Source organism: Chanodichthys erythropterus, chromosome 14 (genome assembly GCF_024489055.1).
Source record: "Chanodichthys erythropterus isolate Z2021 chromosome 14, ASM2448905v1, whole genome shotgun sequence".
NCBI lineage: Eukaryota > Metazoa > Chordata > Actinopteri > Cypriniformes > Xenocyprididae > Chanodichthys > Chanodichthys erythropterus.
In genome coordinates, this window is record NC_090234.1 from 34,368,813 (window position 1) to 34,383,330 (window position 14,518).

At 37.6% G+C, this 14,518-nt stretch overlaps 1 protein-coding gene across 1 annotated transcript in view; it reads left to right on the forward strand.

Annotated features, from left to right (window-relative positions):
- The window catches only part of lrp1bb (low density lipoprotein receptor-related protein 1Bb), a 359,341-nt gene that overhangs the window by 217,595 nt on the left and 127,228 nt on the right, over window positions 1-14,518 (forward strand). Inside the window, exons 20-24 of the mRNA XM_067410627.1 lie at window positions 2,349-2,528; window positions 4,707-4,907; window positions 7,099-7,344; window positions 12,156-12,353; window positions 14,304-14,508. Coding sequence (XP_067266728.1) covers window positions 2,349-2,528; window positions 4,707-4,907; window positions 7,099-7,344; window positions 12,156-12,353; window positions 14,304-14,508 — 1,030 coding nt within the window. The remainder of the gene's footprint in view (window positions 1-2,348; window positions 2,529-4,706; window positions 4,908-7,098; window positions 7,345-12,155; window positions 12,354-14,303; window positions 14,509-14,518) is intronic.

Here is a 14,518-nt window from a genome sequence, read left to right on the forward strand (position 1 = left end):
GTTGCTTGTAATTGCCTTGGTGCAGTGTCCCTAATTTGGGGAACACAAGTTTAAAACTTTCTCTCTTTTTATACACTTGACAGATCTAATCTTATCTGAGCTCGCTAGGGAACCACCTTACAGATTTGAATCTTTTAATCTGCTGTAATTACCTCTGAAAGCTGAGGCCAAGTCCTCCAATGCTTTCAGCTCACCAGCTTGTCACAGAAATGTTGGAGCCATTCATCAAACGGGCTCCTGACAGAGGTTCTCGGCTCCTGTCCATCTCTGAGGGTTTGTCCGGCTCATATCCTTCCAGCGCAGGGCTCAGATAACTGTATAACATACAGTGTGCTCTGGATGTGTAAAGTGGAGGAGACAATGGTAACTCTCAGCATTAACCTTAAGCAAAGCAGGGGGCCTTTTAGTCTTTAAAGGTTGGTAATGTTACCAGCTGTCTTTTTTAGGAGCCCATTTGTCTTGTTTTTATGGTAGGCTGAGGTAGGTTTGGTGTATAAAATGTTTTTGGAGTATGTATTTAACTCCTGCCAATTGTCAGGGTTCAAAATGAAGCAGAAATTGATAATTGAGGCAGGCTACACAAGGAAGGTTTTTCTTTTGTGCTCATCTTACTTTTGAAGAAATTCTCACCCCTGTTCTTTGAGTTGAAAGCGCACAGACACTTTAAGTATTTGCGAGGGTCAGGGAGAATATTTATTAATGTGACAAGAGGAAAGCTTGAAGTATACTTGATACATCTCAGCCAGTTTAGCTGAAGTAGTTTGAAATGAAAGCATCTGTGAGTTTAAAAAAAAAACGATTATGAAACCTTTGTTACACGGTGAGGTTGCAGTAGAGACAAGGCGTTCACAGACTTCAACAAACAGGGTATTTAATCAACAATGAAGGAGACAGAACAACCATACACACATTAATTAACAATAAGAACAGACAAGGAGTGAAGGGAGTGAGTCCATTATAAAGGGAGTGCAGATGATCAGAAACAGGTGCAGGTAATCCGTGATGATGGGGAGATGACGAGGAAGTGAGTGCAGGTGATGAAACAAGGAGGATGATGGGAAATGGAGTCCAATAATGAAGGGAACTGTGGCAACATTCTTCTGTTTTTTAACCTTTCAGTTTCTAATACATTCTTAAGGGGTCCATTAATGAGTCTTTTATTCATTTTAAGTATTAAATATTGTTAGAAAAGTGTTTCTTCTATTCCCAGATAATTTCAGTTTTGTTTTTATTAGAAGCAGCATAAATTCAATAGTTGATTTAATTTTTACGTCTTAGCTGTAAGTTGTATGTGTTAGAATCACTATTAACCAACTCATTAGAAGAGTTTGTTTAGGAATTGGACAACACTGTTGGCTATGTATGTGTTTGATTCACTAAAAAGAACAGATTCAGAGTCATTTGTTCGGGACTTGGACTACACTTGTTGTGCTTTACATGTTTTATTCACTTAAAAGAACTGACTCATTTGTGCTGTTTAGGATTACAAATTTAAGAACGTTTTAGTCAAGTAACAATAACAACCAACTAAATTGTTTTTTGTTTAAGTCCCCATGAATTAAAATTTGACAATTCTTCTTTTTTTTTTTTTTGTTTGTTTGTTTGGGTTTTTTAATGGAATATTGCAGTATTTATTATAAATGATTTATTCATGCACATCTTAATGTTTGTTTAAAAAGTGTGCCCTTTAAAGTTTAATTAAAATAACTTCTTCTCCCAATTGCAAAGACTTCTCCTCTCTGATGCTATTTTTCAGTACAAGGGCAGGACAAGCTGTTCCTTAAATGAGATCATAGCAATATCAAACAAGGATACAATTATCCAATCAATTCCCATTGGACAAAATCAATTTTTTTATTTTCAATTCAACAGGATGTTTCACTCAGATATACTTCCTGTTCTCCATATTGATAGAATACATACAATCATTATTCAAATAGCATGTTCTCAATAAAGAATCCAGCTAAAGATATATCTGAATCTCCTGGTCTTCACCTCTTAATTTGATTCACTAAAAAGAACTGACTCATTAAAAGAATTTGTTTGGAAATGGACTATACTGGTCATGCTGTATGTGTTTGATTCACTAAAAAGAACCAACTCATTAGCGTCACTGTTTCAGGAATTGGACTACACTGCTCATGCTGTATGTGTTTGATTCCCTAAAAAGAAACCGACTCATTAAAGTAATTTGTTCGGAAGTGGACTACACTGGTCACGCTGTATGTGTTTGATTCACTAAAAAGAACCAACTCATTCAACTCATCAAGTCATTGAGGAATTGGAACACCTCAAGATCAATCTTTTTTTTTTTTTTTTTTTTTTTTTTTTTTTTTTGTCATGTCCAGCATTGCCTCCTGTGGAATGCAGTGGAGAGGAGTTTCACTGTCGTGCTGATGGGACCTGCATCCCTGAGCGCTGGCGCTGCGATGGGGATAAAGACTGTGAAGATGGCAGTGACGAAACCAACTGCAAGGGTGTTAAGAGAATGTGTGATCCCCAGGCAAAGTTTACCTGCAAAAGCTCAGGTAAGCCTACCAGGTGTTTCTCAGTATCAGTAAGTCTGCTCTGACCTCACATTTATTTTGTACACTGACCTACTGCTATATTTCCCCCTTTTTTTCAATATAACATGTATAAAAATTGTTCAATTCTATGAAGCAGTGGGTGATATTTTATACCATGATGTCATCCTTGAGCTTTCAGTTATCTTTGCCTCCTGGAAATTTAGTCAGATGATAAATCCAGCCTGTTTTTCGTTACATGGTGCAATCCTTTGCAATGCTAGAATTCGTATCTATCCAGAACAGCTGAGATGAATGGTGTAACTTGTGAGCTTGAATGATTTGTACTTCACAGTGATGTTTATTTTGGTAGCAACGCCATTATTCCATGTTCAAAGTTAACTATTATGTAAAACTAAAAAGGTGAGATGTTTTTTTTTTTTTTTTTTTTTTGCCACCAGCTTCGCTGAATAGAAAATTAAGACATCTCAAGGTTTCCCAAACAATCCTTGGTCTGCTATTGGTTGGTAAAACAGACAGTCCCGACCCTAAGTCACACCTTTGGTTGAGCCAATGTTGAACTGGATGCTGGAACAAACAGAATAAAGTTCTCATAACACTACAGAGACAATGCTTACACTTTTCAAGAAATAATCCTATGAATATTGTAGTTTACTTGCATATTTCAGCATATTAAAGGTGCTAAAGAGGATGTTTTGTTTTATACATTTTTGCAATATTACTTGAAACTGTCTTTACTAACTGATAAAAGACTATTTATTAGGTGCACTGAAAGGAATAATATACATATAATATAATATAATATATATTAATATACATCATCTGTTTAAAACATCAGCTTTAAAAACATCAGCCGATCATCGCATAAACGATTGGCCCTCTGGCTTGTCAATCACTGCCATTACCTTCCTTGCGAAAGACGTGCGCGGATTGGCCCTCTGGCTTGTCAATCACTGCCATGATGGTCCTTGTGAGAGACAAGCGCGGCTGCGCGCTCCAGTAACTTTCCACACTCTACAGGCGCCGCATGCAATGTTTTTGTCAGGAGACAGGAGTAACAACTGCCGATTATGAGTTCGACATAATGAATCCACTAACATGACACAGCGAATGCCGGTGGTTAACACTCGTGTTCCAATACTCGTGCACGAGTTTTGGGAGGCATTCCCTCGAAATGAGCTGTGAAGGAGGGGGGTTGTTCTTACGCATGCGCTCATTTCAAAAACTCACTAAGTCTTTGGATTCTCAGTCGACAAAAAGATCCTCTTTAGCACCTTTAAGCTGCAGTAGGAGAACTTGTTGAATGCATTGTAAAAAGATGTCACATCTCACCTCTACACGTAAAGGATTACATGCAGTGTTTCTTTTGAACATATTTTGCAGTAATTTGTACCTATCACAATTTTTTTCTCCACTCAGACCATAGTGAAATCAATCAACATGGGGCTTTTTGATGTTGCAGTTGCCCTAATTGTAAATGATTGCCTTGAAAAGACATCTAGCCAAACCATAAAAGAGCTCAAGAATTGTTCATTGTTTTGTTCCTATCCCTTTTGATGTAAAAAATGTGCTAAAAAAGCAACGTACACCTTTTCCAGACCACTGCACCGCAGATCGAATGCCAGATCCCATATCATTTTGACAGGCTCAGTAACAGACTAAAGTGTGTTCACCTGTTTATTTGATCATGAAGGTAGACCGAACAAGGGTTAAATCCTGGGTTTCCAATGTTGTTTAAAAGTTTGGGGTCAGTAATTATTATTAAATTAAAAATTAGATTTGACAAATATATTAAAATAGAAAACAGTTATTTAAAATTGTAATAATATTTAACAATATTACTGTTTTTACTGTATTTTTGATTAAATAAATGCAGTCTTGGTGAGGCTTTTCTTTTTTTTTCAAAAACATAAAAAAATACCCCAAACTTTTTAACAGTAATGTATGTTCCATTATAAAAACGTTTAAATAAGTGTTGCAGTTTTGATAAAAAATAGTCTCTGAGGGTTAAATGAGCTGACACTTGCTAAAAGCTTCTGTTTGCATCTGACGTCACCCCAGCATGACGTTCCACCACCTTTTAAAATGTACCCAGATTTATCTTTATGCTCACCTACAAAAAACAAGTTAAGGCTGACAGCTTGATTTATTTAGAGGTCTGACTGAATGTTGTGTCCCAAGGGAAGTGTATTAGCAAGAGCTGGGTGTGTGACGGCGACAACGACTGTGAAGACCGCTCGGATGAAGACTCGTGTGAGTCCTCCATCTGTAAGCCCCCTACTCAGTCCTGTGCGAATGACTCCAGCACCTGCCTGCCTCCCAGCAAGATCTGTGACGGGCGAAATGACTGCGCTGACCATTCGGATGAGGGCCCTTTCTGTGGTGAGTGCATGCGAGGCTTTGATTAAGGCCTCATCTGCTGTACTGTTCCAAGATTTGATTAAAAAAAAAAAAAAGATAATTTCAACTCTAAATTTGGATTGGATGAGGCATGTTTGAAGCCATTCTGAATAAATGCACACCTGTGACTGCAAATTCTACATTGATGTGCCTGTGTTGCTTGGCAACTGTAAATAGATTACAATTAGGATAATGTACTCTATTTATCTTTGCAGAAGAATTATTAATTATTATTATTATTTGTATTAAAATACCAATTTATTATTTATTGCTTGATATTTGTTGAGCATAATTGTTTTTGCGACATTAGCAAAAACAAAACAAAACAATGGTTTTTATGTGTTTACAGTTAAGGTCCTCCTTTAGCCATGATAAAAATCACTGTAAAGCAGTGTTTGATTGTATTATTTACACTTTATTATTAATATTTTGGATTTGTTTTTGTTTTTTGTTTTTCAATTACCAAAAAATATTTTAATAGGCCTGGCTTCTTGTGGTGTGACACTGTATTTAGACAAAGTTTGCATATGCCCCTGGATACAGTATACAATGAGTCATTAATAATATTGTGGATGCATTCCTGGAAAAGAAAGACTGTACATTTTAAATGTGAATGTTTGCTAAAGGGAATTTTGTCTGCAGAGCTAACAGACATGGTCTAAAAGTCTTTTTTTTTTTTTTTTTTTTTTTTTATTAATTATGCCTTTAATCAATGCAAGTGTTGCAGTGCATACAGTATTTATCACTGGGTCCATAACGCTTGTGTTCACAGCCTTTATTCACTGTACACCCTGTGACTAAAGCTAATTAAACTGCTGTGGTATTGCGTGAGGTCTAGTGCATTCTGCAAGAAATTTGGATAGATTGAATTAGAATTAGTCATGCGGAGTAGGTCTGTCAATACAAAGGAAGCCAAACCATGAAAAAAGGCAACTAACCAATGAGAATATAATACCTGAGCAGTATAGTTTTGAATTCATACACTTGAGCAAATCAATATGTATTGTGTTTATCTCTCCATGGGTGAAAAGATTTTAGGATACGGTGTTTGTGCATACACGGCATGTCTCTCAAGGCTACTTGAATCTCTTTAAGTTGCATTTTTGAGCAAGTGTAATGGAAAGCTAACACATGCTCTCTAAGCTACAGACACAGGGAAAAAATAAGGCCCTTCTGAATCAGAGCTAAACATGTGGATCTGTTTGCCTGTGAAGCCCTCACTGGGGAAAGTGTCTCCTGAGAGTCACCGATGTATAATTCTCTCAGAATGCGACTAGACAAACATTTTAGTGACTTTCAGTGCATTGCCAGCACTCACCCATGGGAGCCCACTGTTCATGTTTTGAAGACGAGGTGTATTATCTGTCTGACTAGACCTGCTTTTGGCTTGGGCCTCTCATTGCCAATTAGATGGTGCCAATGGACCTTGAGAGGGCTGACTGACTCAGACCAGCGCAACAGGGCTCAATGCCATTTGTAACCTTTGGGAAGCAGCTATTCTTCACCTCCATATAGACTTCAGGGTCCCCTGTGAAGAAAATTCAATTCTCTCTTACGGCCGCAGAGGGGATCATCATAATCAGTAGAGGCAAAGAGACCTTGGAAAGTGTCATTTTCAACAAGCTGTGTTTTCCCTCCCCTTTGTCTTTCTCTCCTAAAAAGACCAGGTGCTTCAATGAAAGGAAAAAGCGTATCCATTAGAGATGAGAGACTAAGAGTACTGGCGCTTGTCTGATACATTCTGAAAAGAGATGATGTATCAGAGACCCAGTTTTCATTTCTTTTAAACTGAAGAAAAAGCCATTTTCCAGCTTGAATGAGTTTGTTTGGCCTGCATAGCATCTGGAGTCGTAATTGAGATCTGTGGATTCTCATTGTATCTTCTATATAAATAATTAATTACTTGCATAACTTCTTTTTTTGACACTTGGCTGGTGATGTTGATTAGGTCAGTGTAATGGCATAATGGCCTAGTCAAGAAAGACACACCAAAACTTTTGAGGTGAAGAGCGATAAGCTTCTAGTCTTGTGCAAATGTTCAATTCCAAACCAAACCTTCTCTGTTTCAGTTCACAACTTCAATCTCATATGCCAGCAAACATGGCTTCATATCACCAGCTTTTCAAACTGAATATGTTTTTGTCCTCACTCATGCTGTTCTTGTCTGTTCCAGAGAAATGTTTGCAAGGTAATGGAGGCTGCAGTCACCAGTGTGCAGTGATCCCCAGCAAAGGGGTGGTGTGTTCATGTCCCACCGGACTCCATCTAGGCTCTGACAACCGAACATGCGAGACAGTGGACTATTGCTCTGCTCACCTGAAGTGTAGTCAGATATGCGAACAGCATAAGACCACTGTCAAGTGCTCGTGTTATCCTGGCTGGAGCCTTGATCCAGATGGAGAGAGCTGCCACAGCACAGGTATTTAAATTTCTACAGGTTACCATAGAAATGTAATAAGGGATTCACCAGTCCCCCAAATACAAAAAGTATTTCAGTTTGTTCCTCACACAACACTTTTGGTATATATATAATTTCAGAACAAACTGAAATAACTGTAGCACAAGAAAATAGCAGTATTCAAATAGACTAATTATGATTCTCAGTGAAATAACTTCGCTGTGCATTTCTGTCCACCCATAGTGTATCTGTCCATGTTACACAGCAATAAGAGCAACAGTAATACAATGACAGTGGGATACGCAGACAGGAGCTTCCCATTGAGAAGCTAATGTCTTTACAGCAGCATGCCTGCCAAATGCTTTTAAATTGTCTCAGGGAATCTGAATTTAGGTCATTAGTCAGAATATGACAACAAGCATCTGTGTGGTATTTTATGGATTTAGTGTCATTTATAGCTCTTGAGAGTAAGTTCTTGTTATAGACAGCCAAATTTATAGCTCTCAGCAGGCATCTCCAGTAGAAAAGATTTTTTCTTTGGTTGTAGGGGTGATGTTGCCTAGTAGATAGAAATATGGACTGGAAACTTTAATAGAAATTATATATAATTATATATATATATATATGTATATATTAGTGGTGGGCTGTTATCGGCATTAACGTGCTGCGTTAACGTGAGACTCTTATCGGGCGATAAAAAAAATATCGCCGTTAATCTATTCTCAAAGTTGGGTTGGGAGCTGGGTCTATACTTAACAACCTATGATGACTTTCACCTTGATATTTTAGCGCGGATGTATACCTAGCCGAATTGACCCTTCGCAAAGACCCGCCCCCCTCTTCTAACTCCTATCTGCTTTGTCGGACAAAATGGCGGATTACTTTTAGTCATTTGCTGCATCCCAATTCGCCTAGTTATACTACGCCATAAAAGTACTCTTTCTGTGAACGAAAAGTACTTACTTTTGAGTGTGTAGTAAAAGAGTAGACAAGCTTTGGGACATACTATCACGTCATACAATTGCGTCTTTTCTCTCTGTCGCATCCAGTCACCATAAACTGCCCTGTCAATCATCTTACATCCTCCACATTTAATTTAGCTAATTTCCTACCGTATCGGAGAGAAATGCAGCACGTTGATCTGCAGTCTCGAGTCTTTCATGTGGAGAACTCTCCTCATATTAATGCATAATGATGCATTTAAAAGTTAATGGCCAATCAGATCTTTATAAAAGTCCACATTGGTATTTGCAGATGAAAAATAACACATATAACATTAAAATAAATATTTTATATCAGTTTGAACTGATTATTAGTCACTTAAACAACCTCTCAGCATCGTTTGTGCAAATTTGCCATGTTTTGTAGTTTTTAACACTTTTTACTCGCGTTTGTAGTTCTGAACTGAATCCTCGTACAATGCGCAATGGGTTGTGGGCAATATTAGTCTCTATAGCAGCACTTCTCAAAGTCCGGACTCCGGTCCGGATCCGGACCCGGAGGGAATTCAATCCGGACCCGCCTCCATTTCGTATTTCAAGGGATTAAAAATCTGGATTTCCTACTTTGATAAACACATGTCAAAATAATTTGTTTAGTGTTTTATGTCTTTTTGGAGATGGTCCGAAATTAAAGCGAAGGCGAGATATTTAAAGTTTTCCTCCGTGATTCAGTTGCCATGACATCCAGTGAGCATATACTTTTGATGTAATTAGACACGAGTCGCGCGATGCGACGTGACACTTCACTGCAGTAAGCGTTTGAATGGGTACATGAGCATTGGTTCTCAACCTGCAGCCCGTCACGAATGTATATGCGGCCCGCGATATGCCGACCACAATAATAATAATAATAATAAAAAAATTAGCATACAATTTATTTTTGTTTTAAAATTTAAATTAAAGTGAATTAAATCAATATAAATGAGCTATAATGCTTGATTTGTCATATGAAATAATTTTGGTGAGCATTTATTATTTTCAGACATCAGGCAATGTAGGCTAATGACGCAATCACTCAGTTAACGAAACAAACACAAGTGCGCACTTCAAACAGTAGCCATTAATTTTGTAAATTTAAGCCTCAAAATGGTCAAATTTGTTATTAAAGGAGAAAAGCTAAATGTGGAAGATAAAATGAAGGAACACATACAAACAAGAAGAGTAGCAGCATCAGCAGTAAAGGTAAGAAGAACGGAAGAATCAGTTTGCTGTTAATGAGCGAGATGGGCAGCCTTCCTGTTTGCTCTGTAGTAAAGTACTTGACAAGCAAAACCTACAATTTCAAAAGACTGAACTGTGAATTCTATGTGTTTGTTTGATGTATTTTAAATCAGTAAAAATAACCGCATCATCGCACCCGCGGCTGGATGAGCCCAACTCTGCGCGCGCTCGCGGATCCGATGCTGCGCGAGGGATTGTGACATGACAGAATGCTTGATATCGTCAGAGATTGAAATTACAATGCGCTCAATGTTGTTTGTAAAAAGAGCTGAGTAACATTTGCTTATTAAGGCGTTTATGTGATTGTTTGGTGACTATTGCGATGCTGTTGAAGAGAGTCATACAGTCATACAGAATTAAATAGCAACTTAAAGTGATTGTATATGCAGTTTGTGTGTTCATTGAGCATTACTGATTATTATTGTAAAGCTAATGTCAGTAAGTTAGTTTTTATTTGTTATTTATTGTGTGCAACTTCTTGGTATAATAATAGTATTATCTGCTAATACCATAACATTAAATCTGATTGGTTTGCATTGGTGACGTCATATGTAAATTATATGCGGACCGTGAGACTTGCACTTGGACCATTGTGCGGCCCACTGGGAAAAAAGTTTGAGAACCACTGCTCTATAGTGTGCACGGATCCACACTTTGAAAATCTACCGGAAATAGTAGACCATCCAGCGACTTTTGGCATACTCTTTTCAACATACTATGCTTTGGGACACACTTATTTTAATCTCACATACTATATAGGATGGATAGTATGGACATTGGGACGCAGGGACAATTTGGGTATCTCACATATTCTGAATGTCATATTCTGAATTCAAATGAGCCATTTTAATCTAGATTAATCTAGATTAATTCCAAGATTAATTTAGATTAATCTAGATAAAAAAAGAAAAATCTATGCCCACCACTAGTGTGTGTATATATATATATATATATATATATATATAATTTCTATATCTATATTTCTATAAGTTTCCAGTCCATCTTTGTATCTACTAGGCAACATCACCCCTACAACCAAAGAAAACATCTTTTCTACTGGAGATGCCTGCTATAAATGTGGCTATATGTATATAAGACAGATAGCTCACAAGACGAGACTCAAGATTGACTTCACGAGAACGAGACGAGATGAGATTTTTACTCAAGTACTGTAAAAGGTTTTGCCACAAACTCAACTGACTGACTTCTCTTCTGTATGATTCCAGTCTCTTCAGACCTTACTGTACATGATTTATGAGCTTCTACAGCTTTAGACCTCCTAACTGAACTCCTTTCCACAAACTGATCATAGAAATAAAACCGTATAAATGAAAATGGTAACACTTTACAATAAGGTCTCTTTATTAACATTAGTTAATGTATTAACCAACATCAACTAACAATGAGCAATATCTTTGCTACAGTATTTGTTAATCTTTCTTCATGTTAGTTAATAAAAATAGTCATTCATTGTTAGTTCACAGTGCATTAACTAATGTTAACAAATGAAACCTATTGACAGATATTTGCATTCATCAGGGAGCCGCTTTCACAATGTTTGGTATTGAAAGCGTGTTTACTTTCACTTTTGCGATCGCGCATACTCTGTGAATATGGAGTGGCGGCGACCGTTATCAAAGTCCACAAGTCATTTCACTCGGCGGCCATCTTTAAAACGCCTCTCGGGCATCCTGGGCATCATGCAGCTCCTATCTCTTTGAATGGGGAAACATTAGATTCTCCAAAACTGTTCGTCAACCTTACGATTAAATTTGATATTTGAAAACAGCAATGAAATCTAACAACAACCGACTCATAAATTTAGTTTCTAAACGCTCGAATCATGACAAAAAAACTCAATTTTTTTCAGGCTGGATCAAGCTAATGCGCATACGCAGACCTAAATGCGCATCTCTTCGGAGGCGCGCGTCTGACTGTTTCTATAGAAACCGGTGATTCTAATGACCGCTGAAGTGACGCGATGACTTTACCAGTCGGCGATTGGCTCTTGGCTTTAGAAGGCGGGACTTATTCAGCCATATTGCGCGTTACACTTTCTCCCATTCAAAACAATACGAGTGACACGTCTTGTGTTATTCTATAGTCTTTGCCGTTATCCAACTGACTTAAATGGTTTTTATTTAAATAAAAAGCAGAACAACAGTGGAGGCATAATGTAAACGTAGAGGTGGCATATTCTTTCCTAATCACCCTCACACTCTGTCACGGCAATATCACTACACTACTTTTCACCTCGACGTGAAATCTCGTCACATTTTAATCTCCCGATTACATCTCGCGGTCACACAACATATATTTATTTATTTATTTATTTATGACCTCATAATACCTGAATTGAAGTCATATTTCACCTGCTCCACATTTTGATCCACTTAAATGGGGTTTCAGTTTATTTATTTATTTACTTAAGACTACTGAAGTGTAAAACAACATTATCCTCGGGTTTTTCAAGGAGAACTGTTCCTGTAAATAAAAACCTCAGCTAAAAGACTAATTAGTGACTGTGCGTAGAAAAATGTGCATGGCTGACACTTCAACCTCTAATGCACAGGTGTGGGGTGTTAATAATCAATTTGTTTCTTTTCCAAGATCCCTTTGAGGCTTTTGTTATCTTCTCTATCCGGCATGAGATCAGACGAATCGACCTTCATAAACGTGACTACAGCCTGCTCGTGCCCGGCCTACGGAACACCATCGCTCTCGACTTCCACTTCAACCGCAGTTTGCTTTACTGGACCGACGTGGTGGAGGATAAGATCTATCGGGGAAAGCTCTCAGAGACTGGAGGTAATGAACACACAAATTGATGTCCCATTCCCACTCAGCCTTTTTTTTTTTTACCTAAGCTTTAGTTTGAGTAGATATTCTGTTTCCCAATTCCTAGTACGCAGGTCCCCAGAATACACAATACAGTATGCGTTGTGCGTACAGTGACTCTTTGAATGGCGCGGAAAACCTCTCAAGGAGCTGCTGAATACCCTTGTATTGTTTTGAAGACTATTTTGAAGCTGCATTAAGCACACATCTGAGTCTCTTTCTCAGAGGAGCAGGCCCCCAGTGCAGCTATTGCTCTCTCTCCTTTTGTTAGAATTTCATAAAGCCCTCTATAGCTGAGAATAATTGCAAACAGCTGGATTATAGATTGCTGAAAAAAGATCTTGTTTACTGCTGAGGGAAAACTTCCTTTTCTTTAAAATCTGTGTTTTCTTTTCCAGAGTTATTTTATTTTCAGAAACCCTGTCAAAAAGACCAGCAAAAGTTGTGTTGTGGATGCTGATTGCCTGCTTGGGAAGTTCGTATGCTGGTGTCCATACCAGGCTTCTTAAAGGAATAGTTCATCCATAAATAAAAATAGTTTTGCAGAAAGTATTGAGTATGGACAAGACTTTTTTTTTTTTTTTTTTACACATATGTTTGGAACCAGTATTATTTTAGTATTATTTTGAATGAACTTTTCAGGGGGGGTTGCCAGAAAGCAAGGTTAACTTACCATCACACATACCCTAAACTCTAAGTTGTTTAACCAAAAGCTTGCTTATTCGAGGTATGCAGGTTCCAAAACTGCGGTCTGGAGTAAGTTCAGACAACCTGTAGTATGAAACTCAGTTAATGGTAAACACAAAGACATTCTCAACCGAGTGCAGAACCCAGGAGTCATCATGAAAACAGACGCTATAAGAAGCGTGCCATACTTTCTTCTTCTTTTGTTTAATGACGTTTTTGTTTAATGATGTGCAGTCATATTTTAATCTTATCTTTTACACATTAATCTTTAATGAGTTTTTTATTACCGTGAACAAGAATTGTTTGATGGTAATTATATATTTAAAAAAGAGAGACTGAATGAGATGAGGGCACGTATTTGCTTAATACCTCTGAAGTAATCTAACCCTGGAACATAACTTGCTCCCTAGCTGGTTATGTTCAGAGAATAAATTGCTATGGCTACTTACCCTGAAAGTTACACCAAGTTTTGGAAATTAAAGTTGAGGTTACCCGCTTACTCTGAGTAAACCTATCCAAGTAAGTCGCATAACCTGCTTTTTGGAATTCCCCCCGTTTTTAGTTTAAGTTTTGCCCAGGTGAAAAAAAAGTACACTTCTATAATGTACTTAAAGTGCTCTAATTTTGCACTTAATATACTAAAAATTATTCTTTAAGATAATCTTAAGAACATCTAAGTGTACTCAACTGTGCTATTTTGAGACACCATGAAATATGAACTTAAAAAATGTGCTTTTAATATACTATACTGTATTTAAAAAATGTATTTAGATACTACTTATAGTACCCATATAGAACCCATAGTGTACTACAAGTGGTAACTAAATATATATATATTTTTTTTTTTTAAATACAAAGATAGTATATTAAAAGCACATTTTAGTTCATATTTCATGGTATCTCAAAATAGCACAGTTGAGTACACTTAGATGTTCTTAAGATTATCTTAAAGAAGAATTATTAGTATATTAAGTGCAAAATTAGTGCTCGAAAATAGAGCACTTTTAAGTACATTATAGAAGTGTACTTTTTTTCACCTGGGTAGTCATTAAGTTAAGCAGCATAAATCAGCATAGAAATGCATTCTGGTCCGAACTGGTCTTTTCAGCAAGGAGTATCATCTTGAAGAGCTCGATACTTCAAAAGAAAGTTCAGAACGACCAGAATGCTTTGCTGTGCTGAATTTGAAACCCTGTCCACCCTATGAACTAGCGTGAGTGGTTTGTTTTGTAGGTGTGACCGGGGTCGAGGTTGTGATTCAGCACGGTTTGGCCACCCCAGAGGGACTTGCAGTGGATTGGATTGCAGGAAACCTTTACTGGATAGACAGCAACTTGGATCAGATTGAGGTGGCCAAGCTGAATGGGGAAATGAGAACGACTTTGATTGCAGGTGGCATGGAGCACCCACGAGCGCTGGCTGTAGATCCAGGACAGGGGTGTGTATTA